Genomic DNA, 26714 nt, shown 5'->3' on the forward strand with positions numbered 1-26714 from the left:
CTTATCGCCTGTTTTGTGATGTTATTGCAGATCAGACTGCTCGTTGAGAATGTTGTAGAGTGGTGTTGTCACGGCTTTTTGCACAGGAACGCCTACTCTGCATCTCATTAGCGATAGTTGCCGGGGTCATCTGTGGCAATGTTTTTTGTGGCTGCTATCACCGGAAAACTGGTGATATGGGCTGTTGGCACCAGCTTGTGAATGGGGCGGTAAATTTGCGACTTTGGCTGCGTTAAGGTGCCGTTAACTCAGCAATAGCTCCTTGAGAATATGGCCCTTTATGCGAATAAGGGGCCTGGCTACTGAGCACGTATCAAAAGCACATACAATGTGCATATGCCAGTGGTCTGCACCACAGTGCACATATCAGTAACTCCTCAGATATCTGCATAGTCAGGAGTTGCTATGTCCAGGGGCTGGCTGATTCATGTGTAACACAATACCAAAAGTACCATGTAGAGTTATGCTGGCCGATGATAAATGGACCCGAGATGAAACAGTCAATGCAAGCTCATGGTGTATCATTTTATTCGCATGATCCATCCTGTGTCGCTGTGTTGTGAACTAACCTGAGTAGTCATAGTCAATTTTATTATGTAGTTAATAAAAACCTTTCCAAATAGTAGCAAATGCTAAAATACAAAAATCTATAAAACCGTATAATAATAAGCCCTGTTAAAAGCAGACAAAACCAGTGGACAGAGCATAACATGGAACCAGCTGAGAAAAAAGGAGTTACAAACATTGTGCAGATTTTGCAGAGTTCAGGTCTAAATATGAAACAGTTAGAAAGAAGTCAGAGATTCTCTTGCTTGAGGCTGGTCCTGTCCGTTTTAAACTCACAAAGCGAACCAGCTTAAAGTGCAGTCAGTGCATAGCATGGTCCCAGCATGAAAGTGGGACCAGTGCGTAACTTTAAGCCCGCTCGGATCTGAGAGTATTAAGGTGTGTCCAAATTTTGCTAATCCAATCCTGACTGTTTTCCCTAAAGTTTTGAGCGCTAAATGCAAGTTCTCAGGCTGTTGACCAGAGTGGAAATTCAACTTCTTGTTTCCCGTTACTTGCCCGTTGCAGTTCGGATGATAGATTTTGTAACAGGTCCGGTGAAGACGATGATTGCAGCAGGCAGTGAAGCTGGTCTAGAGCAGACCTAACAATATTCTTTCAACGCTCTGTACCAGGTGTGTCGGCCTACAGGGGATGAAGCAGAGCCAGCATTGTGCAAAGATTTGTGACCTCTATACTAGTTTTAAAAGTCCTAATGCGGACCGGACAGTAGGTTTTGTAACAAGTCCAGTGAAGATGATAGTCACAGACTGGTTTCAGAGGTCAAGGTCCTAGTTATGCGGCTGAAGGCAAAATTAAAGAACTGAGGACATCCTATTTGATGATTGGCCTGATACAGTCTGAGCTGAGAATTTTGGAGCAGTTCAAATAAGGTGTGAGCACTGAGGGCGATGGGAACTGCATTTAGCGGTGTAGTGCCGCAGTGCTGGGGATGCTTACTGAGCCTATTAAGATCCCTGCTGTCCGCAGAAATTTGACAGTTTTGATGTTTAGTTTAGAATTTAACCTGAGTAAGCTATCTTTCTGGGAAACAACGTTTACATCGTGGATTTTACTCCGCAATGCAATCACAATGCGGTCGTTGAAACAACAGCGTTGTCGCATCGTACTACCTTTACAACGGAAGTCGTTACAACGACTTGCGCTAGATGGCGCTCTATGATAAGGAATAGTATGATTTACTATTCCAAAACTTCCCTAGTGTTGCACACACTGGAGTTGGAATAGTAAATCATACTATTCCTAAGTCCAGCGCGCCATTTAGCGCAAGTCGTTGTAACGACTTGCGTTGTAAGGGTAGTGCGTTGTGACAACGCGGTCGTTGGACCGACTATGTTGTGTTTGCATCGCAGGGTAAAATCCGCGATGCAAAGAGATATATTCTATGTTTATTTTCTCTACGACCCAGCCAGGCAGCAAAGGTGTATGGTTGCTATCTAACAATAGGAGGCATGAAGTTTCATATTGAAGATGCTAGTTTCAGAAAAGGGTTGTGAAAAGGGGTTCCAAAATGACTGAACCAGACAGCAGATCTGTAATATTTTTTAGACTTCTAATGCTACTGCTTTTTTTTTTTTTATTGTTTTCAATATAAATGCACACAAATACACTAATTTGTTCTTCAAATATTTGTTGGAAGAAGATCCTCCAAGTTGTGTGTTTACACATTTTGCTCCGTTTACTCTGTTGCTTCATTTTGTGACATTTTGTTGCAGATCTAAGATTTAATCTATTGTATAAACTAGCAACCAATTGGCACAGGAAAGACTTCAGGTTGAACACTAAAAACCCTTTCACCGCTGTATTGTATTGTAATTGCATTCATATAGTGCTTACTACCACTGATGAGGCGTCGAATGGCTTGTCGGCGAGTAGCATGCTACTCCGAAGTCCAAAAAGGATTAGTGGTGAGTTAGTATAGGGAACTATGAAATTTATTTGAGGGTTGACATGTGAGTCTGGTATTTGGGTTGAAAGGGATAGTGGAGGCGTAGAAGAGGGAGAGGTTTGTGATTTTATAACGCTTGATACCACTGATGTGGCATCAAATTGCTTTTCGGGGAGTAGCACGCTATTCTGGAGCCCAAACAGGATTAGTGGTGAATTTGTATAGGGAAATATGAAATTAATTTGAGCAGTGGGCATGTGAGTCTGTTGTTTGGATTGAAAAGAGTAGTGGAGGGATAGAAGAGGGAAGGGTCTAGAAAGTGGTGATTTGGAGATCATAGAAGCTGGAGCATGTTTGGAATGAGTAAGGCAGGAGAGTCCGAGGGAAGAGTTTAGAAAGGGTTTTTGGGAGATCTGAATAGTAAAAGAGGTTTGAGATGATGCAAGGGAGGGGTAGAGGAGGAGGATCATACTAAGGGTAGAGTAGGGAAGAGTCTAGAGAAGGTTATTTTGGGGATCATAATAGAGAGTGGAGGCAGTGGATATATTAAGAGATATAGGGCCATATGTAGGTAGCCTCACATTTACCGATTCATAAATACCGAATTTTACCGATTCGGTATTTAAGAATCGGTAAATGTGATGTAGGTAATGATTCGGTAAAGTTTACCGAATTGGAAAAATTCGGTAATTATGAATCAGTATTTACCGATTTGGTAATGAGGCATACCTTCCCATTGATTCCTATGGGCCTGGAGGCCCATAGGAATCAATGGGAAGGTATGCCTCATTACCGAATTGGTAAATACCGATTCGGTAATGGGGGGAGCATATACAAGGGTGGCAGGGTGTCACATTGACACCCTGTTGCACCCCTGAATCTTGCATGTGTGCACATGTGGCGCACATACATGGCCTAAGGGCATGTATGTCTGCCACATGGCACTCTTAAATCAGCAAAATATTGCTTTTTGCAAGTTATTCGTTATTTATCACCAACCTGTATTTGGTGGTAAATAACGAATTTCTAATACTAATTTTCACTCTTTAGAGTGCTCCCTACATTTGATTTCAGGATTCGGTATTTACCGAATCGGTATTTTACCGATTTCTTAATTTCCGATTCGGTAAATACCGAATCCAGAAATCAGCCCCCTACATCTCAAATGCCTAAATACCGGTCGGTAACGGGATATTTACCGAATTTCGGCCGTTACCGACCGGTATTTGGCTTCCTACATGAGGCCCATAGAGTGAGAAATAGGGTAGTGCATTGGAGAGAGTAGTACATTGAGGTGTGGGATGAGTCAGAGAGTTGAGATAGAGGATATATTGAGAGAGTTATTGGATGAGGTATAGGGTAGTGCATTGGAAATGCTGAATTAGGAGTACAGTAATAAATATAAAGATACATAAGTACATGAAATGTATGTATGTATGTATAAGTAAGGTGATAGATCTAGATTTAAGTTGTATTAAATAACCTTGAACTTTCGAGTGTTCTGTACTTTAAGCTAATTTATTTGTTTTTATTTATACACACACACACACACACATATATATATATATATACATATACACATACATTTCCTCCAATAGTGAAGCAATTGTAGATGAATAATTATTATAAAAATGTTCTTATTTATGCAGTGACCTATATACATGTTAAATATAGAAAAATTTAACCATATGGAATACGTACATTTGTTAAGCAGAACTAATGAAAATCTATATATTTCTAAACAAGATTATTATACACATTTATAAAAAGGAATACACATATCTAGGTACACATTTTTAAATTCAAATAACTGCTTATATACACAGGGATATGCTGTATATTTATGTTTGAGTATAATGGTTATGTGGGGCAGAGCAAACTCTTGAGTAGTCTTCTGAACATAAGTTAGTTATTCGTGGAGCTTATGTTTAGGGGTAGAGAGTTCCATAGTTTGGCTGCTTGAACAGAGAAGGATGTGCTACCTTTGGTTTTTTTCTTCTATGGTGGGATTTTGAGTTAAGGTGCTAATCTAGAGCGGAGGTTCCTTTGTTAAATATATTTGGTGAATTTATTCCTGATAAAGAGTGACCCTGTTCCATGTATTGCTTTGTGGATGATGCTAAGCAGATTGACCTTCAAGGCAGGTGAAACGTGATTGTGTGGCTTTGTATGTAAGAATAGTCTGGCAGCAGAGTTCTGAATCCATTGTAGTCTTTTCATAGTTGTTACAGATGATCCGTGGTAGAGGAAATTGGCATAATCGAGTTTTGACAGAACAAGAGAGATAGTAATCTGGACCTTGTGTGGAAATTCCAGTTGAGGGAAAATGCGTTGCAGAATTGTTATAGTAATGAATCTGGATCTTGTTAGTTTGTTCACTCTCATAGAGGTGATGTTATTTGTGCAGAACGGTTGGTCTAGTGTCAAGGTGGGCTCCGATCTGACTAGACCCTTTTGGTATCTACGGCATGAACTGTCCGTTGAGAATGGTCTGTTGTTTCGTTGGACTAGATTAATTCCACCTAATAGTCTCAGAAAGAATTGGTAGAATTAGTCCATGCTACCCATTCAGGTCTCACTAAAACTAAAGAAAGGTTGCGTATGTCCTACTGGTGGCCCGGAATGGACAAGCTAGTGGAGCGTGTGGTGCGTGACTGTCTCCCTTGCACCATAAGTGACAAGTCAATACGTCTCTCGTGCAACCCATGGTTCTCAGGAGGTGCCCTTCGCATCCTTGGTAAGACATTGCTTTGGACATTTTGGGACCTATTTACAGCGGTGGCTTACAAGTGTTTCTCTTAGTCGTTGTTGACATGTACTCTCGTTGGCCTGAAGTTTTCTTCATATCAATAATCGATTCTGCCCATGTCATTAAGTGTTTGAAGGAGTTATTTTCCAGGGAAGGTCTGCCAGAATCTATTCTTACTGATAATGGGGTGCACCTTATATCAAAGGAGATGGAAGAGTTTCTGTCCTTGAGAGGTATAATCCAAAAACTTGTTCCCTTTATCATCCTGAGGCCAACGGAATGGTTGAGAGATTTAATAGGGTACTTAAAGAGACCATTGCCTTGGCAAAATATTCGTCCCTGGAATGGAAGGGTGAAGTCCTTAAGAAAATTGAGGAATATAGAATGACTCCTCATGGCTCCACTGGGAAAACTCCTTTTCTACTATTCCGTGGCAGAGTGCCTAACACCTGCCTTGAACCTTCTTGGGTCAACAGATATGAGTTATCCAAGGGTAAAGAAAGTGTTTGTGGTGGTAAGGATATGCAGCAGAGGGAAGAATGGAAGGCTGTTGAAAGGAAAATATATATTGATACTAAAAGAGCAGTAAAAAAAATCAAGGTGAAGGTAGGAGATTGGATATCAATCAAACGTCCTGGTCTCTTAGGTGGTTCTCCTACTAAGTTCTTTAAACCCATAATGGTTATCAAAGTTTTCGAAAATGCTGTGAAAACTCAAGATCGTCGCATATGGAATCCTAACAGAGTTGTGGTTGTAAACGGCAAATTCAATGGGAAGTGTGGTGTAACCTTCCGCAATGACACCACTCCTCTTGGACATCTCACCCTGAATACTGACGGTATGGAAAATATCCGACGTTCGTCTAGGGTGATTAAACGTCCTGGTTATCTCAATGATTATGCTTAATTTGTATGTGCTTGTTTTCCATGCATAGTATATATATATAGTTTGTTAAGGAAAGGAAGTGTGTGGTATGCTGCAGGGTCTCCTCTCTATGATGAAACGCCCTGCCATTATGCTTCCATTCTTGTATGCTCTTGCCTAGGTCATTCAGTAGAATGTTGATATGTCATTGTGCTATCTCTGTATAGAGTTGTTTATACTTTAGGCTGAGGGTCAGTTGATGCTGTGGCCTTGGCTGTTGGATGAAATCTTCTACTAAGAATAAACCTGCATTTAACAACCCTCCTGCATCCAGAGTTTTACTTCAGAAATGCAACACTCTTCCTGGACGGAATCCTGTTTGGAAGTCTGAAAGAATGGAATTATCTTCGATGAATTGTGACACCTGGATGAATGCTGCTCCTTCTATCAGATTGCCCAGGAAAGGTCCATTTGTAATTGGTCTGTAGTTGTAGGGGTTAAGCGGGTCTAGGTTTGTTTTCTTTAGTAATGGGCGTATGTATGACTTTTTGAGGTCTTCTGTAAATATTCCCATCGTTAAGGAATTGTTGATGATTCTTCTTACTGGTGTGGCAACAGAGGTAGTTAGAAGAATGTTTATGCTGGACACCGGCCAGAAGGCCTGCCGGCAGAACTGCTTGCTTTGACCAAGTCCATAAATTTCTTTTGTGATATTTGTTGGAAGGAATGCTGAGGCTGGGTTAGCCTACTCTTGGAGGGTTGTTCTGGAAAAGGGTGGGGGCTGGTGTTTTTTTGTTTTAAATAGGTGTCTGCTTTGGTTGTGTAATGATTTGCCAATTTGTCTGTCAAGTCTTGAGTAATGGATGAGCTCCTTCTAGGCAATTTGGTGTACAAATTCAGTGAGAATTTTATAGAATTTTTTATTAGACATTTACCATTATGAATTCTATGTGAATAGTATCTTTTCTTAGCTTTTTGGATTGCTGACTTGTATACTCTGTTAAGTTTCTGTAGGTGAAGTTTGTCTTAGATGGTGTTTTGAACTAGGCGGGTTTCACCTTTCTAATTTGCTGTTTAATGTCTTTTAGCTCTTTATTTAAGGTGCTGTCCCTTCCCTCACAACACCAAGTCATGTGCCAGTGGGTTAGGTGATGTAGTCAAACACAGTAGCGGATAGGCGTGTGCCTCGCAAAGAAAACATTGGGCTCTTGAACTCTTTTCTTTTACACACTGACTTCTGAGCTTAAGTTGAACCCTTGTTTGCAGTATCCTGCACCTGCACTAATTGTAAGGTGCAAAGAAATTGCTATCATTAACTATGTTATGTAAATAGCACTGCAGTGAAGGCCGGTGGATGACACCACCCAACACGAAGCATCAGGTGTCACAGTAATGCTGGGAGAGAGACTGATACGGCCCACGGTGCAAGCACAATCATGCATTCACGCCCAACCCCCAAAGGCCCCCACCCCTCTCGACTGGCATACTAAGCTGGCAGACGTTGTATGTGTGCACTTTCAGCTCTCTCTGCCATCAATGGCATCAGAAGAGTCAAGTGAGGTGGGGGGTGGCTGGGGCACAGGGTGAAATGTTGCCCAGTCCCTTGCTTTTTCATGGACCTAGGTTCGTGCAGCAAATTCTTTTACAGACCTGGAAGCAACCCTACTGTTTATTGATGGCAGCTTTGATTGTTTAAACCATTAGATAGTGCTAGATACTGGCAAGCAAAATTTCACAATTTCTGCCAATCAGTTATTCAGACTTCCAGTTGGACAATTACCTGATTCCAGTTGACCGGCGTTTACATGTTGTTACATATGGTTGCCTGCATAATGGTTTTTGGCTGCATAATTCATAAACTGCTACAAGAAATCTTGCATAGCTGTCAAGCGGACCCATTTCATGTGTAATGCCTTCAGTAAGTCCTTTCAAATAACAGGAAAAGCGAAATCACAAGTTCCAGAAGGCACAGAGCTATTGGCTTAAAGGTCATGACATGACAGGCTGTCAGTGTAACACACAGCACGTGCATATTTGGCAGCTCTGAATTCTTTGTGATCCTAATTGCAGCTTAGAATTAACTGTACGTGGTGCCTTTTATCAGATTTTTTCAAGCAGTCCCACTTCCTTTATTTTTCCTGGCTGTTCATCTTTATCCAGGGCAACCCGACCCTATCGATCTCATTGCCAACCTATCCATCACAAAGCAAGACAGCCACCTGCCCAAATAGTTAACCCTCACCAAAGAGGACACAGTGGCGATCATCATGCTCCACTTAGGGGCCCCATTGGATCCATGCTCCTAACACTTCTACAACCCGGGAGCCTCACCAATCTGCACCATCCTTACTCACATCATCAACACCTCCATCACACTTGCTACATTCCCGGAAGACTGGAACCATGCAGCGGTAAACACCTTCTTCAAGAAACCATCGGCTGACCCAAACCAACTGAGTAACCTCCGACCGATCTCCCTGCTCCATTACCCAGCCAAAGAGAGGGCCATCAAAAAGGAACTCATAAGCTACGTTAACTACACCACTTACTGGACAATGCTCAATCATAATTCAGAAATACCCACAGCACCGAAACAGCACTCCCCACAGCCACTGATGACATCCGGACCATCCTGGACCGAGAAGAAACAGGGGCCAACATCCTGCTCAACCTCTCCAGGGCATTCAACACAGTATCAGAATAATCCATGAGATCGGCATCCAAGGACCTGCAGTCAAATGGATCTGTTCCTTCCTAATAGGAAAAGTCCAGAGTCAAACTGCCACCCTTCACATCAGAGACCAAGAACCTGATCTGCGGATTTCCCCAGGGATCATCCCTCAGTCCCACCCTGTTTAACAATTACATGACACCACCAGCCGACATCATCCGATCCCAGGGCATCAACATCATCTCCTACACCAATGTCACACAACTCATTCTCTTCCTGACAGACACAGACAAAACAACCACCGCCAGAGCCAACTTCACCAATTGCATGACTATGGTAGCAGAATGGGTGAGTACCAACTGCTTAAAACTCAACTCAGACAAGACAGAAGTATTGGTCTTTGGAAACTAGCCCTCCCCATGGGGTGTTACCTGGTGGCCAATTGATCTAGAACCAACACCTACCAACCAAACCAGGAATATGGGGATCATCATGGACAGCAAGCTCAAAATTACAGCACCAGTCAAAGCAGTGAACGTTAGCTGCAAAATAATCTTCACATGGCTGCCACAGAACACCAGATGTACTGTCACGCAAGCACTCCTCACCAGTAGGCTTGGCTATGGCAATGCTGTCTTCTCCGGAATCTCCAAGCAGTTCCTAGACAGACTCCAGACCTTTCAGAAAGCTGCTGCAAGACTCATAGTCGCCATCCCACGCCGAACCTACAGCTCAACCTCATCTCAGAGAGCTCTACTGGCTCCCCATTCAGAAACACAGCCAATGAAAACACTCTTGCACACATATAAAGCCTTACACAGCACTGTCTCACCATACCTCAACAACCTCATGCACTTTCAGCAGCCAAGCAAACACCTACGCTCAACCTCACTCTCACTCGCACACACCCCCTGCATTCACATGAGCAGAACAGGAGGTCATTCTTTCTCATACATCGCACCAAAAAACATGGAACAACCTCCCACAACATGCCAGAACCTCCTCCTCACTTCTTGAATTCGACAATAAGATGAAGGCCCAGCTCTTCGAATTACTCTGAGGGGAAACTCAAGCGACTGGATACTCGAAAGGGTGATTAGTGCGCTATACAAATGGACGTGACATAAGATAACAAACCATTTGAAGCTGGCCAAATGCAAATCCCTCTAGGGTTGCCAATTTGAATCCCAATATAAAATTGCCAGTGCTTAATTTAAGTTTGTAGTTGCCGGTGGAGCCACCAGCACTCATTGTTGGGGAATGGAACTTATTTTTCTGTAGCAGACAATTACAGCGAGCGAGAGAGGAAAGCAAAGAAAGCTGAAAGACAGAGGGAGAGAAATAAGAAAAAAACGCCTTAAAGGGAGAAAGTAGGAATCTACAAAAGTGATGTACAGGGGCAAGGTGTGTCTGCAGGTGGATTAAAGAGGCTTGAGGTGGATTCGGGACTACCCTGCCTTGATACTGAGCATGCTGACATTAAAAGACACCTGCGCTGGGCTTCTGAAGAGAACTTTGGGCACCGGCACTCATTCTTTTACAAATGTGAGTGGAGTTGTGTAGAGTAGAGTGTGCCATAGAGTGCAGTGGTATAAAGTAGCATGGTATAGAGAAAAGTGGTGTAGAGTGGCAAAGAATGATGTAGAGTGCAGTGGCGTAGAGTGGTGCAGAGTAGAGTGTAGTGGCGTTGAGTGTGGTGGCGTAGAGTGCATTGACATAGAGTGCAGTAGTGCAGAGTAAAGTGGCATAGAGTTCAGTGGCAGGGAATGCAGTGTTGCAGAGTAGATTGTCGTAGAGTGCATTGGCATAGAGTACAGTGCCATAGAGTGGCGTAGATAGCAGTAGCATAGACTACAGTGGTGCAGAATACAGTGCAGTGAGGTAGAGTGCAGTTGCACAGAGTGTATTGGCGTAGAGTGCAGTGGTTTAGAGTAAAGTGGTGTAGAGTGTAGTAGCATAGAGTAGAGTGGCACAGAGTGGAGTTGAGTCCTGTGGCGCAAAGTGCAGTGGCATGGAATAGTGTAAACTGGAGTGCTGCATAGTAGCTGCGCTGTCTAGTGGGCTGCGTCCTGAAAATTTAATAAAGAAAGAAGGGAGAAAGGGGGATGAAAAGTAGGGAAATGGTGAACAAAGAAGGAAGAAATAGAAAGAATAAAAGGAAGGGGAAAATGAAAGACAGATGGAAAGAAAACCAGAAGGAATGCATGGAAGAAGGGGAGAAAATAGGAAGGAAGATCTGAAGGAATGAATAAAGGAGGATGTCAGTAAGACAGTGAAAAACAAAAGATGGTGGGAATAATGGAAGAACGAATGAAAGAAGGGATGGTGGATGCAAAGAAGATAAGAATAATAGGAATAATTGAAAGGAAGAACCGGATTGGAAGAAGGATGGATAGAAAGAAGGAAAGACAGGAGGAAAAACGGGAAGAAGAAATAAAAGGGAAACTGCAAAATGGAAAGAGATGAAGATGGAATGAAGAGTGGAAGATTCAAAAGAGAAATTAAGAGGTGATTAATGAAAAGGAGGGAAGAAGGAAGGAAGAAGGATTGATGAATGGAAAGAAGGAAGGAGAGATGCAGCGTCAGCCCCTCCATTAGGGCAAAGGAGTGCTGCCGCCCCCTGCCGCCACCCTTAAATAAAATGATAATAAAACAGGTTGGAAACCCACTTTATTTTATTCCCCCTTGACCTGCTCCCAGGATGCTGACGAGTCTTGGGGGCGGGTCCAGGGGGATGACACTGCTGGTGGGGTAGTCATGGGCACTGTTACAGTGGGCATGACGGTTTGGCCGGCCATCTCAGGCCGGCCAAACCGTCATGTGCACTGAAGCGCTCTCCAGTCCAAGCTGCTTTGCTGGGGCTGGAGAGAGAAGGCACAGTCTCCCAGTCTGCCTGGGAGCACAAGTTGACAGCGCTCAGGCCAATCCTGACGTTCCATTCCTGCAGCGTCAGGATTTGTCTCAGTGTAATGTGGTGGGAGGAGGCAGCGTTCAGGTAAGTTATTGCATTTCATTTTTATTTTTTGGCCCGAGACCCCCCACCTCCCTCCTGCAAACATGCCTTGCCACTTTGGCAGGGAACGGGTCACTACTGGAGAGATTGGAAGACGGAAAGATTGATGATATGAAGGAGGTGATGGAAAGGAAAACCAGTAAAGAAAGTGAGAAAGACAGATGAGAAGTGGGTACCATGAAAAGGATAGGAAGGATGTAAATTATAAGGAAAAATGTAAAGAAGGGAAGATGTACAAAGGATGGAAAGAGATTAAAGTAAGATGAAGTAAGATGGGTTTTAGAGAAAATAGGAAAGAGAAAATGAAGGGGGTAGGGAAGTTAGGAAACAAGAAAGAAGATATGGGCTGGAGTGTGGTGAAAAGTGAAAAGATAGGGTGAAAGAAAGAGACAAAAAAGGAAACCAAAGATAAAAAGAAAGATAGAAAGCGAGAGAAGGAGAAAACAAAAAGGAATGTTAAAGATAAGAAAGATAAATATGAAAAGCGAGACAAGAAATAAAGAAAGAAAGAAAGAAAAAAGAAGGAAAGAAAGAATGAAAGAAAGAAAGAAAGAAAGAAAGAGAAAAAGAAAGGTAGAAGAAAAGAATAAGGAAAGAAAGGAAAAATAATCGAAGGAATCAATCACAAAAGAGAAAAATAAAATGTGGGGCAAAGACAAACAAAGAAAGAGGAACGGAAAGAAGTAAAATGGAAGTCAGAGAGACAGGATATTAGTTTGGGGCGGGGGTGCGCGCCCATTCCTACATGAGTGTGTGTGTGTTAGTTCTAGTTGTCCTCGCTATTGATAAACGAGAGAAACGAGCACCCTACTTCTGTTTTGTGCCCAAAGCACTTCCAAAGTTTCTATTAACTTCACCATGTCTAAACAAGCATTAGCAAAGACAATAGGTCTTGCCTCTGAGACCTATTAAATTTGTTAATATTTTAGCCATGTTAAACAGCATCGCGGCTGCTGTGCATTATGGTAAAAATAAAATAAAAAATGACGTGACTGCCACATCATTTTGTAGGCACATGCATGAATTCAACACACATGCACAAAGGGCACTGTTTTTTCTTTTTATTTACTGAGCCAAGATGGAATGGTAATTTTTTTTAAACTAGCAAGAAAGCGCTATTACGTTAAACAATATATATGTATAGCTATAGTACGATTAACGAAAATGAAAAAGAAATATATATCGACCAACAAACCACTTGCTACAGAACTGTCATATGCAACAGAACAATTTTCAAAGAAGATCTCTGTAAAAAAAAAAAAAGATGAGAGCTATTAACAGAGTGTGCCTTTATTGGCCCAGTGAGGAGAGTGAGGTAAGAACACTGTGTATGAATGTGCATGACTTACAGTAATTTGAAGATGGTGTGTTAAGTTAAAATGTAAGTTATAAGTAACAATATGTACCTCGGTGGGCAACTTATAGTAATGTGAATATGGTGTGTAAATTTTAAATTAAAGTTATAACTATAACTTTAAATTTTCAAATTTTTGTCTAGTTTAAGTATGGTTTGTGTGGAAAGAATAAATAAAGTTTTCGCAACTATAACTTATCTATAACCTTCGTTTTTTTCATGGAATTTCAATGGTTTTAATCTTTTTAATAATAATATGTTTCAAATCATAGTATTTGGTTTTATTTATTAAGGTATCATTAATTGGAGTGTCGTACAGTAAAATGAAGGATAGTTGAATATACAGAAAATTATAAAAACATTTCCATACCTATTTCCTATTCCCACTTTAAGAAAATGGTAATAGGATGGGAACAACAATAAAACGTACTATTTATCTATGTTTAAGGCCCTACACCATAAAAATCCAAATGTCTACTAAAAAAGATTATGCATGCCTCTTAGATTTGTAAACACAGACAATTATACACTGCCTTGTTATCACTATCTACCATGGTTTACCACTAACCTACTGCAGTATCCCATGGTACAATATATCACTAGGGTACAAATTTGGGATTGTATTGCGTTACCCTTGTGGTACGCATAGTGTTGCAAGGTCAATGCTATACTTACGTAACATTTACAAAATTACACAAAGCCACCATACGTCACCCTGCTTTGCTTGGTACATGTCCAGAAATGCAATGCAGAGCAAGTCGCTGTTTTGTGTTACTCTGCACACCATAATCTACAGCCCTCTAAAATTTCAATTACATCTTTACCCTACTACGCTGTACAACACTACAATATACAGCACTCAACTCTACACTATTTCACTGTCCACCACTCCACTGTATGCAATTCCACTGTACGTGACTCTACTATACGCTATTCCATTTTACACCATTCCACTATATACTATTCAACTGTATGCCACCCCACTCTATGACACTCCACTCTATGCTATTTCACTGTATGGCCCTCCAATGCACTATACTCACCTGTAATCCACTCCACGCCACGTCACTCTACGCCATTCCATTCTACGCTGTTTCCTTGGATGACACTCCACTCTGCGACACTCCACTATGCACTATATGCTGTTCCACTCCAGCTCACTCTATGGTATGCCACTGCAGTGTTTACGACTCCACTGTACACAACTCCACTGTAGGCCCTACACTGAACGCTAATCCAATCGATGCCACTCCACTGCACCCAACTCGACTGTACACTACTCAACTATACGATATTCCACTGTAGGCCCTGGTACTTGACGCTATTCCACTGTATGGAACTCCACAATACGCCGCTCAAATGTATGCCAAACCACTCTATGACACTCCGTTTTTCTCTATTCCACTGGACGAGGCTACTTTGTACGCCACTCGACTCTATGATATTCCAGTTTTCCACACTGCACTGTATGCCACTCTAGTCTACGACACTCCACTGCACGTTACTGCACTGCACACTACTCCATTGTGCGCTATCCACTCTAGGACACGCCACTCTACAACACTCCGGGGTACAATATTCCAGTTTCTCCCAATCCACTCTTCTACACTCCATTGTACACTATTAGACTGAAAGGAACTCCACTGTGCGCTATTCCAATATATGCTACTCTGCTATACGGTATTCCACTTTACGCCACTACGGTGTGTCACAGCACTATATATGGCTCCAATATATGACACTCTGCACCACATTCTAGAACTGTACTCTCTAAAACTATACTGCACTTTATAGCAGCCTACAATAATCTACTTCACTCTATCCATGTACACTCCACTGTCTAACCCTACCGTCCAATCTATGGCTGTACAGTCTATTGTACGACACTCTATTCCACTAAACAACACATTTCAAAACTGTATGACACAGCCCTCTACCCTACTGCATGAGACACTACCCAAATTTATAAGATTCTTAATCGACTATATGCTAAGCAACTGTAATCTATGACATGCTAATACACTGTATTATACTTTACTCCATACTATATTACATAACTCCACCGAACTCTACTCCACCGTATGAGACTCTACTTCGCTCTACGCTACTGTACAATCATCCATTCTATACAGCTCCACTGTACAACAAAACACTGTACTTTATATTGCTCCAATCTACAACACTCTACTACACTGTTTCCCACTTTAGCCCACTACGTTCTAATACACTGTACTCAATTCCACTATACAATACTCCACTCTAAGACACTCGACGGTATGACACTCTCTTTCATTTTACCGTATAACACTCCAATTAACGATATTTTCATAAATAGCATTCAATACTACGATTTGAATCACATTTTCATTAAAAACATAGAACCCATTGATATTCAATGGAAAAATCAAAGCCTATAGATGAGTTATATTAGGAAAACTGTATTTGTTCTTTCCATACAAACCATACTTAAACTAGACAAACATTAGAAATTCTAAAGTTTTAGTTATAACTTTAATTTGGAATTTACCACCACCTTCACATAACCATAAGTCACCCACCTAAGTACACAGTGTTTATTTCAGCTTACATTTTATCTTAAAACACCACCTTCAAATTACTATAAGTTGCATACCTTCGTACACAACGTTCTCACCTCACTCGCCATGCTACATTGACAATAGCTTGTGACTCTACCATGTACTCTGCTCTGAAAAATAATCTCAATTGATGTGTTATAAGTGTTGTTATGAAAGCTGTGATTTCACATGGTATAGTGATGTCATATGCAAGGGTATAACCAGTGCATTGAGAAGGTGCAAGCCTCTGAGCCTCTTATTCTCCCTAGGTTACACTGCAAACCCAATTGCCCTCAGTGAGCCTTGGGGACACCTCAGTTCACTGTTTTAGAATTTAGAGTTATAGAGGGGCATCTGAGGGTGGCATAAGTCTTGACAAACCTTGTGAGATTTCGTTTGTGGTAGCAGAGCAATTTACTTACCACGACCCGGGCACTTATGATTATTGGGCCCGCCTCTGTATTAAGCTGAGACATTTGCTGGGCCTCATATCTTAGTGCTTGCTTAGATGTGCATGAACCCATCAGATGCGCAGCAGCTAAACACTATGACCAATTGCAGTCCATGATTGTATAGGTCCTCTAAAGCCTACCTTTTGCTGTGCTCCTGAGAAGACTGACGCAGGCTCATTGGCAACATCCTGATGTGTGGAGGCTAACCAGTCAGCCACAGCAGGGTTCCCTGTGACCCTTGTGAGCCTCCAAGGTGGTCACTAGCTCCCCCACATGCTCCAAGTATCCTTTTCTGCTCAGTGCCACTTCGAGGGACAGTCGCTTGTGGTAAGCTTGTCTGCCCAGTTTGGGCACTGGGTGCATTCTGAGGAGAGCTGGATGCTCCAGTGGGTATGTGAGCTCAACTAAAGTTAACTATAAGGGTTTTGTTGTTTTGCCTGGATGGAGCTTTGGGGCACAGTACTAACAGTACTGATTATCCTATCCAGAGGGACTGGGTCTGGCTGGGGGTTCACTAGGAAACCTGGGCCAAAAGACATCAGAGACGTTTAAATTTCACTTAGGACCCCGCTAGTGTATGAGTAGTGGTTAACTTGCATACCCTTTTATCTGTGTTTTAGGAGTAGCATTTAGTTTTGTGTGAAATAAAGGACTTTATTTTTTGCAAAGAGAAAGCACTGCACTGAACATTAATTTATTAAGTGGCATTGTATTGCCTTGCTGAATTTTGAGTGTTTAACCCTACACTGCATCTGTGAGTAATCCTAGGACTGTTCACTTCCCTACCCTGGGCGTCAAGTGTACTTGTGACCAGTTGGCGGTTCAATAGTTAGGAAGGATCCAGGGCAGCAAAGGTAAAAGACTCCATTTTGTTTCATGTGAAGCTCAGTGAATACTGACTGGCCGGGCCCACCACCCCCACAAAACTAGGTCTCACAGCATGTGACATGAATGATCCCAAATGGTAGAAATGCGCTATATGGATGCACATAACACCACATACGACATCCCCAATAATATCATCTATGCTTCGTGCAGGGAATAGGGGATGTAGCTCCCCTGTCACCAATTATACACAGGAACACACAAGCCATGATATGCATTATTGATTATTTAATTTGTGATGTCATGAGTGAGGTCAATAGTAATGCTATTGAGGAGCCCATGTGGTGTGGCGCCGCGGCCAGGGCGACTGACGCCAGAATCTGGGGATCTCGGTTCGATCCCCGGCGCCGGCGACAGATTAGCCTAGCAGCATGTGACTCTGGGCAATAGCTTGCTTAATCTTCCCGACGGCCCCCAGCACCTAGAGACCCTTACGGGTGATTGTTCGCGCTTTACAAATGTGGATTATATTATGTGTGGTGTAATGTTTCTTGAGTTGTCATGTATGAGGTCAAGAGTATCGCATTGACCATCTAGTAGTTGTACAGTCAGGAGAGCTGGCTTACTGGACAGAGAGACAAGACTTGATCACTTGGGTTCCCATCATTATGGTAAATAGCATGATTGTTCTGTAACACATATGCTCTGCCTGCCTTTTTTTCTCTTGTGTGCTCAAACCCAGCCCACAAATTGCGTCAAACTATGGAAGATACTCGCAGAATACAGCTTCAGTCTGATTTGAAGCATTGCACTCCACATACAGGGATCTCGTTCACACATAGCCCAGTTAGCGATGAGGAATGTGTGCATACAAGAGAAGATGTTGTTTCAGTGTTTGCAGCTTCTTTACTACAGTTCTCTTTTTTTAGCGTGGTGCTTTATATACTCTGTGCGTGGCTTTGCTGTTGGTGTGGGATCCTTGGGTACTGGAGTGGGACATGGTGGCCAGAAAAATAGAGTAAAATGGAATTAATTACGTGAGACTAAAACAGCAAAGATCCAATCAGTAGAATCAGAGATATGCTATTTCAAAGATTCAAGTGGAAATAGTGCCTGGAAGCACAAAGCGCACACTGCGGCGGACCAGCACAAAGTCATAAGTTCAGGCCAATTGCAATAGAGCTTGGGACGGATACAGGGACCACATTAGGCCCGCTGAACAAAGTACCATAAATCAGGGTTCTGGAGCCTTGTGTGGTACCACATCATGGATGTGTCATACAGCAGCAGTTAAAAGGAATCTGCAGGACTGCAATGCAGAGACATGTACCTTTGTTGAGGATGCTGTTGATGAGAGAGTTGCGATGGAAAGCCCTGAGTTGATGATGTATCGCAAACCGACAGTTCTGAAGAAGCTGCAGGGCTGCGAAGCAAAGTCCTGCTTCGTCGTTGAGGATGCTGCGAATGAGGGGCTTGCAATGCTAAGGCCTGCAATGAGGATGGGTTGCACAGCAGTGGTACAGAGGAGACTGTGAGTTGCGATGCAAATTCAGGTGTCAGGGATGCATCGCGCTGCAGCGGCTCTGAGCGGAACTATGAGGAGATGCCTCACCCTGCGTCGGTTCTGCCCACTGGTCCTCAGTTGGGCCAGCAAAGCACCTTTAGACCCACTTCCAAGGGTCCAGAACTGTGGTGGCACCACTTGGGGGGAAAGATTCACTGCAGACTGAGTTCAGATGCTGGGTTCGAGGAGGTTGGAGCCTTTTGTGTTCCAGAAGCTCTGATCTGAAGACCAGCCAACCAGCCCTTGGAGTCACTCTGGTGGTCCCGGGATCAAGATGCAGGTCCAGTCCTTTCATTCAGGCCAGAGGACCACAGAGAAGCAGCCCTTCTTGCTGAAGCAGCACAGCAGTCCTTATCAGTCTTCCACAGGTCAAGAGGTGTTTGAAGAGTTGGGTCTGAGGGTCCCTCATTTATACCAGGTGCCCACTTGGTAATAGGAGACGTTTCTGGAGAGTTCCACCCTAGCTGCATTTGTGATATGCAAGTGTGCTAGGAGACAGCTCCTCCCCCTTTTCATGTCAGAGATGGCCCAATCTGCTAACACCTATTTCCCTTTTGCCTCTGCTTTGGATCGATACACTAAGACGAACACCTAATCAAGTTACCCAGGATACAGGCACCAAATGGTTAGGACAAGTAAATGTCACCTTTCTAAAAGTGGTATTTTTAGAATTATAAATTAAAATCTGACTTTACCATTAAAGTGGATTTTAAATTACAATCCTCTAGACACAAACCTGGACATTCCTACTTGCTCCCAATTGAAAGTTAGCACTTATTAAATGTAATAAATTAACCCAATGTTATTCTATGGGAGAGGTAGCCCTGCAGTAGTAAAAAACAAATTCAAGAGTTTTTCACCACCAGGACATCATGCATAACTTAAAAGTACATGTCCAAATTTTTAAATACATTGCACCCTGTCCTATGGGCTATTTAGGGCCTTCCCTCGGGGTGACTTATATGAATTACAAAGGAATTTTTAGGCCTGGCAAAAGATTTATCTTGCCAGGTCAAAATGGAAGTTTAAACTGCACACGCAGGCTGCAATGGCAGGCCTGAGACATGCCTGATAGGGTACTTAAGTGGGTAGCTCAATAGGTGATGCATGCCCAATAATAGCATTTAATTTACAGGCACTGTGTTTATGTAGTTCCACTTTACTAAGGACTTATAAATAAAGTAAATGTGCCAATTGGGGGCAAACCAATTTTTCCATGTTTAAAGGCGAGAGCACAAGACCTTTAGCATAGGTTAGCACTGGTAAAGTGTGCAGAGCCCAAAAAGCCAACAAAACTGGATTCAGAAAACTGGAGGGTGAGGGCAAGAAGTTTAGAGATGACCCTGCAGAAAGGGCCAAGTCCAACACGCCCCTTGTCCATTCATTGTATGCACACCACATCCCAACCATAGGCACCCCTCACCCAGCATGCAGACAGACCACTGTCCTTTCTTTATTGTCCAGACTCCCTCCAGCAAGTGCATCCTTTGCACATAATATCCAACAGAAACCCCACTCCAGGCATGCAGACGGGCCACTGTCCTTTAGCATGCAGAGCCCCTCCAGCATGTACATCATTCATACACTATATACCATAGGCCCCTCTCCCCCAGCATGCAGCCAGACCACTGTTTTTTATTGTGCAGACTCCCTCCAGCATGTGCATCCTTCACACGCTATATAGACGAACCGCCAACCGTATGCACGCCCCTCCCCTCCTTATGCACCCCACTCCCAGAACAGGGCTCTGCTGCTCGGTCTGTCCCTGCTCCGCGATACATGCACAGGCCGGTGCCCTTTGTATACATACATTGTGTTAGCCACATGTACAGGCCGCTGGCTGCATTATGCACACATTGTGCATCATTCGACCCTGCCTCTGGACATACATAGGGCGATGACCTACGAATTCACCCCCCCCCCCAATTATGTACTCCCTCGCCCACTTTTCACATCTGTCAGAGAAGTCTCGCTGTACTCCAGTCTGCCCTGGGCCCCTTCACCACAGCCCCTCACAGAATATCCACTATGTACTTTTTCAGCATATGTCCCTAAGAAATGCTCACTGTGCCCTGCCCCTCATGTCCATATGCCGCTGTCCTTGGTGTAAATGCGCCCCCAGTCGATGTCCCATGGCATGCCTTTTTCTTTCACTTAGAATTGAAGCTCTCTTTGTACCCTTGCCCCCACCCTGACTCCGGCCTTCATCCGTAGGCTGTAGCTCCTCAAAGCACGTCCCTTTGGTTAGCGCTCTCAGTGCGCACTGGACTCCCAGGTGGGGGTCTATGACTGCGCCCGACACTCTCCACGAAACCCATCCTTCGTCTTGCGGCCCAGCGGTTGTTGGTCTTCGTACCTCACACTGTCCTTCCTATTAGCTGCTGACCCTCATTAGGCCACTGTCCCCTTGGTTTCTGACCCTCCCTGTGCACCCTGCCCCTCCGTATGCCAGCGGCCCGCATTACGCCACTGCCAGCCTCGTGTTATACCCTCAGAATACCACGCGCCCTCCACCACAGCCCGTGCTCGTGCTCCCAGGCTGCAGTCTTGTGCCGAACCCCGGGCTGCGGCACCATGGCTCCCTGCCTGCGGCTCCTCGGTGTGTCGAGGCCCACGGCGTGACGCCCAGGGTGCAGGCCCTGTCTTCTCTATCACCATCAGAGCACCGGGATTGCCCCAGTCCGCTGCCCCTCAGCGTCCCACCTAGGCTACTGCTGCCCTGCAATTCCTCTAACACTGATATTCTCCTTCAACCCTTCCCCCCCCGGTAATTACCGCCCCTAAGCCGAAACCTCTCCACGGGGCTGTAGCTGCTTGGTGTAGCTCTACTCTCAAATGTCTGCCCCTCTTGGGCCCCCTCCAGGCTGCCGTCCCTCGGAATGTGCGCACTACCTCAAGACGACGCAATGCCGCAGCCCTCAGCATGACCCCAGGAAACCACAGAGGCACCTCGGTGTACCCTCATACCATCCAGTGTGCTCCTAAACACGTCCTCTGCCCCTCAGGACAACAGTCACCTCCCTCAGACTGCGGGCCTCAGTATACCTCTCCTGGGGTCCTTAACAGACCCCCGGCGCTGCGGCCTTAGGTATGCCCCATCCTGGATGAGGCCCCTCAATGTGCCTTATTTGCGATCGCTGAAAGAGCTCCCAAAGTTGGTGCCCTCAGCATACTCCCCAGAGTCTGACACCAGGTGCCAGTGTGTGCCATTAGCAGAGCCACTGCCTCTCAGCATGACTCCCCCCACCCCTTGACGCAGGGGCGCCTCTGTATATGTTTGTTTTGTTGGCCCAAGGATGTCACCCATGTTATGACTTTCACAACGTCCATCCTATGATGGGCACCTCACTTAGCGCCCTCAGCCCGTGACTCCTCGGTAGGTGCTACCAGCCTGTTACTTATCAGTATGCCCCTCAGCCTGTGGCTCCTCAGTATATCCATCCGCCTCTGACTCCTTAGTATACCATTCAGCCTGTAGCCCCTGAGTAAGCCCCAAAGCCTGTGGCTCCTCAGTACACCCCAAAGCCAGTTGATCCTGGCTATACCCCTCAGCCTGTGGCTCATCACTATACCCCTCATCCTGTGCTTGTTCAGCATACCCCTTAGCCTGTGGCTCCTCACTATACCCCTCAGCCTGTGACTCCTCATTATACCCCTCATCCTGTGATTGCTCAGTATACCCCTCCGCCTGTGGCTCCTCACTATACCCCTCAGCCTGTGGTTCCTCACTCTACCCCTCAGTCTGTGGCTCCTCGTTATACCCCTCACCCTGTGGCTCCGCAGTATACCCCTCATCCTTTGACTCCTCAGTATACCCCTCAGTCTATTGATCCTCACAATACCCCTCAGCCTGTGGTTCCTCACTATATCCCTCAGTCTGTGGCTTCTCATTATACCCCTCAGCCTGTGTTTCCTCAGTATACCCCTCACCCTGTGGCTCCTCAGTATACCCTTCATCCTTTGACTCCTCAGTATACCCCTCAGTCTATGGTTCCTCACAATACCCCTCAGCCTGTGGTTCCTCACTATACCCCTAAACCTGTGGCTCCTCACTATACCCCTCAGCCTGTGGTTCCTCACTATACCCCTCAGCCTGTGGCTTCTCACTATACCCTCACCCTGTGGCTCCTCAGTATACCCCTCATCATTTGACTCCTCAGTATACCCCTCAGTCTATGGTACCTCACTATACCCCTCAGCCTGTGGCTCCTCGATATACCCCTCAGCCTGTAGCTCCTCACTATACCCCTCAGCCTGTGGTTCCTCATAATACCCCTCAGCCTGTGGCTCCTCATTATACCCCTCAGCCTATGGCTCCTCAGTATACCCCTCAGTATATGGTTCCTCACAATACCCCTCAGCCTGTGGTTCCTCACTATACCCCTCAGCCCGTGGCTCCTCACTATACCCTTCAGCCTGTGGTTCCTCACTATACCCCTCAACCTGTGACTCCTCACTATACCCCTCAGCCTGTGGCTCCTCACTATACCCCGCATCCTTTGACTCCTCGGTATACCCCTCAGCCTGTGGCGCCTCAGTATACCCCTCAGCCTGTGGCTCCTCACTATACCCCTCAGCCTGTGGTTCCTCTGTATACCCCTCAGCCTGTGGCTCCGCAGTATACCCCTCATCCTTTGACCCCTCAGTCTATTGTTCCTCACAATACCCCTCAGCCTGTGACTCCTCACTATACCCCTCATCCTGTGATTGCTCTGCATACCCCTCAGCCTATGGCTCCTCACTATACTCCTCAGCCTGTGGTTCCTCACTATACCCCTCAGCCTTGTGGCTCCTCACAATACCCCTCAGCCTGTGGTTCCTCATTATAACCCTCAGTCTGTGGCTTCTCATTATACCCTCAGCCTGTGGTTCCTAAGTATACCCCTCACCCTGTGGCTCCTCAGTATACCCTTCATTCTTTGACTCCTCCGTATACCCCTCAGTCTATGGTTCCTCACAATACCCCTCAGCCTGTGGTTCCTCACTATACCCCTCAGCTTATGGCTCCTCACTATACCCCTCAGTCTGTGGTTCCTCACTATACCCCTCAGCCTGTGGCTCCTCAGTATACCCCTCACCCTGTGGCTCCTCAGTATACCCCTCATCATTTGACTCCTCAGTATACCCCTCAGTCTATGGTACCTCACTATACCCTTCAGCCTGTGGCTCCTCGATATACCCCTCAGCCTGTAGCTCCTCACTATACCCCTCAGCCTGTGGTTCCTCACTATACCCCTCAGCCTGTGGCTCCTCATTATACCCCTCAGCCTATGGCTCCTCAGTATCCACCTCATCCTTTGACTCCTCAGTATACCCCTCAATCTATGGTTCCTCACAATACCCCTCAGCCTGTGGTTCCTCACTATACCCCTCAGCCTGTGGCTCCTCGCTATACCCTTCAGCCTGTGGTTCCTCACTATACCCCTTAGCCTGTGACTCCTCACTATACCCCTCAGCCTGTGGTTCCTCACTATACCCCTCATCCTTTGACTCCTCGGTATACCCCTCAGCCTGTGGCTCCTTAGTATACCCCTCAACCTGGGGCTCCTCACTATACCCTTCAGCCTGTGGTTCCTCTGTATACCCCTCAGCCTGTGGCTCCTCACTATACCCTTCAGCCTGTGGTTCCTCACTATGCCCCTCAGATTGTGGTTCCTCAGTATACCCCTCAGCCTGTGGTTCCTCAATATACCCTTCAGCCTGTGGTTTCGCGGTATACCCCTCAGCTTGTGGCTCCTCCTTAAGCACCACTAATCCAAGAGGTGGCCCTTAGTGGACGCTTATGTTATGCCCCCGTGGACGCCGCATATAGACGGACGTACCTCACTATACCCTTCATCATGCGTTCCTCAGCGCTAGGACCCCGGTAGCATGCGTTGTGGCCTCTCAGTGCGCCCATTGCACGGACCCAGAACCCCCACCCGCGCACATAAGTAACCCGCCTCCTCCGCCCTCGTTACCTGCTTCTCCAGCGACTCTTTTCCGCACTGGGGGCCCTTGCCCGGGCCCCCGCGCTCGCAGACGCTGCCCTCCAGCAGGTAGAGCCCGGAGGGCCTGGCGCTCGAGTCCGTCTCGTAGTAGAAGAGCATGTTCTGCAGCAGCGAGAACCACTTGCAGTGCCATTTGGTGTTGTCCGAGCTCCGCTTGCTGAGGAAGCCGCGGCGGCTGCCGTCCTTCTTGGCCAGCAGCCCTAGGTAGGTGACATGAGCGTCATTTAGCCGGATCCCCTTCTGCATGGTGCCCCCTGCGAGCCCCCGCTGCCGCAGCTCACATGGCTTGTCAGCGGCACCTTCCGAGCAGCACCCTGGTCAGCACCAGCCCCGACATCCTCTGGAAATTACCATCTCTCCTTAATCAGCGCCTTGTAGAAATCAGTATCCCCCAGAACTCGACGCTCCACGAAGTCAGCATCCCTGTGAAATCAGCCACCTTCGTAGCGTCAGCATCCTCTCCAAATCAGCGTCTACCGCAGCACACATGGCAGTAAGCGCACCTGCCCAGCAGCAGCCAGTCATCACCGCCCTCCAGCGTCAGCAGCTACCGCTGGCAGCGTCGCCGTGCCACGAGGATCCTCCTGAAATCAACATCCCCGAAAACAGCATTCTCTCGAAATTAACATCCTCCGAAAAACAGCATCTTCTTGGAAAAGCAGAGTATCGAAATCAGCATCCTTTCGCACTCTGCGCTCTACGGAAGCCAGCAGGTTACCAAACTCAGCATGTCACCGAAATCAGCACCATCCACGAGGGACAGCAGCCGCGGAGTCCAGCTCGTGCGGCCGTTGCTGGCACTGGCAGAGAGCCCCTCCCTAAGGCCCCCTCGCAACTGCACAAGCACCAACAGGAGGGAGGGCAGCTTTACTCTCCCGCAGACCCCCTGCGAGGGAACAGTTCCTTCTGCTGCACACGGGTTGTGGGGGCACTGCCCTCTCCCGCAGACGGCTCACCTGCACGCTCTTTGGGAGTATGTGCTGCGCTCCTCTTCCCTGCAGCGCCTCTAAGGGTGAAGGGGGAGGAGGGGGGACTCTCGCATGCAGACCCTCGGGGGTGGTTCCTACTCGCCGCCTCTCCTGCAGACAGCCCCCGATCCAGTTAAACCCTGCCTTGCTACTCTTGCTGCAGATCTCCCCCGCCCTCCAAGCTCTGTCGTGGTGTCTCTTGGTTCTGACCTGCCCTCTTCTCTCTCTAAGCCCCCTCAGTCTTTTTGGCACCTGTCTCTCGAAGGTCCTCGTCTCTTGCTGCAGGTCTTTTCGAAGCTCCGTCTTCTCCTCTCTTGCTGCGGATCCCCCCTGCCCGGAGCCCCTGTGGTGTCTCTTAATGAAACGCTCACTTGTAGTTTTTCTTGCTACAAGCCTTCCCTCGCCGGAAGCAAATCTTCACTTAAGCTTTTTTGGTGTCTCTTAGTGTAAGCTCCTCTGAAGGTCTCTTTTGGTGTCTCTTGCTGCAGGTCGCCTCAGAAACTTCGTCGTGATGTCTCACGGCACTGATCTCCTCTGAAGCTTTGCTGATGTCTCTTGCGGGAGATCGCCCCAGAAGCTGGCTCATCTCGTGCCTCACCTCTTCTGAAACTCCCTCGATGTTCCTTGCTAGAGGCCTCTTCTGACGCTCTCTTGGTGTCTCTTGCTGCATATCGTTCAATGTATTTAAATGTGTGTGTATGTGTCTGTTACATCATATCTCCCCTCAAGACCCCGTTTGCTGCCGCTCCCCCCTGATGCCCTCTTCGTGCCTCAATGCAGATTTCCCGTGAAGCTCCGCCTAGGCCTCGCTTCTGCGCTCCAGACCCTCTCCCGGAGCCCCCTCGATGTCTCTTGCTTCAGGTATCCCTGCCTCGCAGGTGCCGTCTGGTACAGGCGCGCAGGCTCCGGATTTACCTCTCAGGACTGTTTCCAATTTCCTCACCCCTAGGTCATTTCTTCGTTTCTCTATGTCACTGTTTTGGAAAGTGGGTGGTGAACCTCACTTCTTCAACCAGTGGGAGAGTTGCATGCCCACGAGCACACTGCCGATCATGGGTGAGCATGCATTGAACTCGGAGTGTATTGTGTACACCACGGTCTCTTAGGTTTATAAATATAGGGCATTAGCTATCATTAATAGCGAATGCCTTGTATTTAAGCCTATCAATAGTGCAGCAGGTGCAGTGGATCTGGGGCCTAGGGGGTTGTGGGCCCTCATCACCCAAATCAGTG

At 46.0% G+C, this 26714-nt stretch overlaps 1 protein-coding gene across 1 annotated transcript in view; it reads right to left on the reverse strand.

Moving 5' to 3' along the window:
- Window positions 1–25662, reverse strand: part of RASGRF1 (Ras protein specific guanine nucleotide releasing factor 1) — a 727100-nt gene extending 701438 nt beyond the window's left edge. The window contains exon 1 of the mRNA XM_085644699.1: window positions 24484–25662. Within this exon, the coding sequence (XP_085500825.1) occupies window positions 24484–24759 (276 nt within the window). The 5' untranslated portion in view covers window positions 24760–25662. The remainder of the gene's footprint in view (window positions 1–24483) is intronic.
- Between the last annotated feature and the right edge of the window lie 1052 nt (window positions 25663–26714).

The sequence above is a fragment of the Triturus cristatus genome, chromosome 3_1 (assembly GCF_964204655.1).
Source record: "Triturus cristatus chromosome 3_1, aTriCri1.1, whole genome shotgun sequence".
Taxonomy (NCBI): Eukaryota; Metazoa; Chordata; class Amphibia; order Caudata; family Salamandridae; genus Triturus; species Triturus cristatus.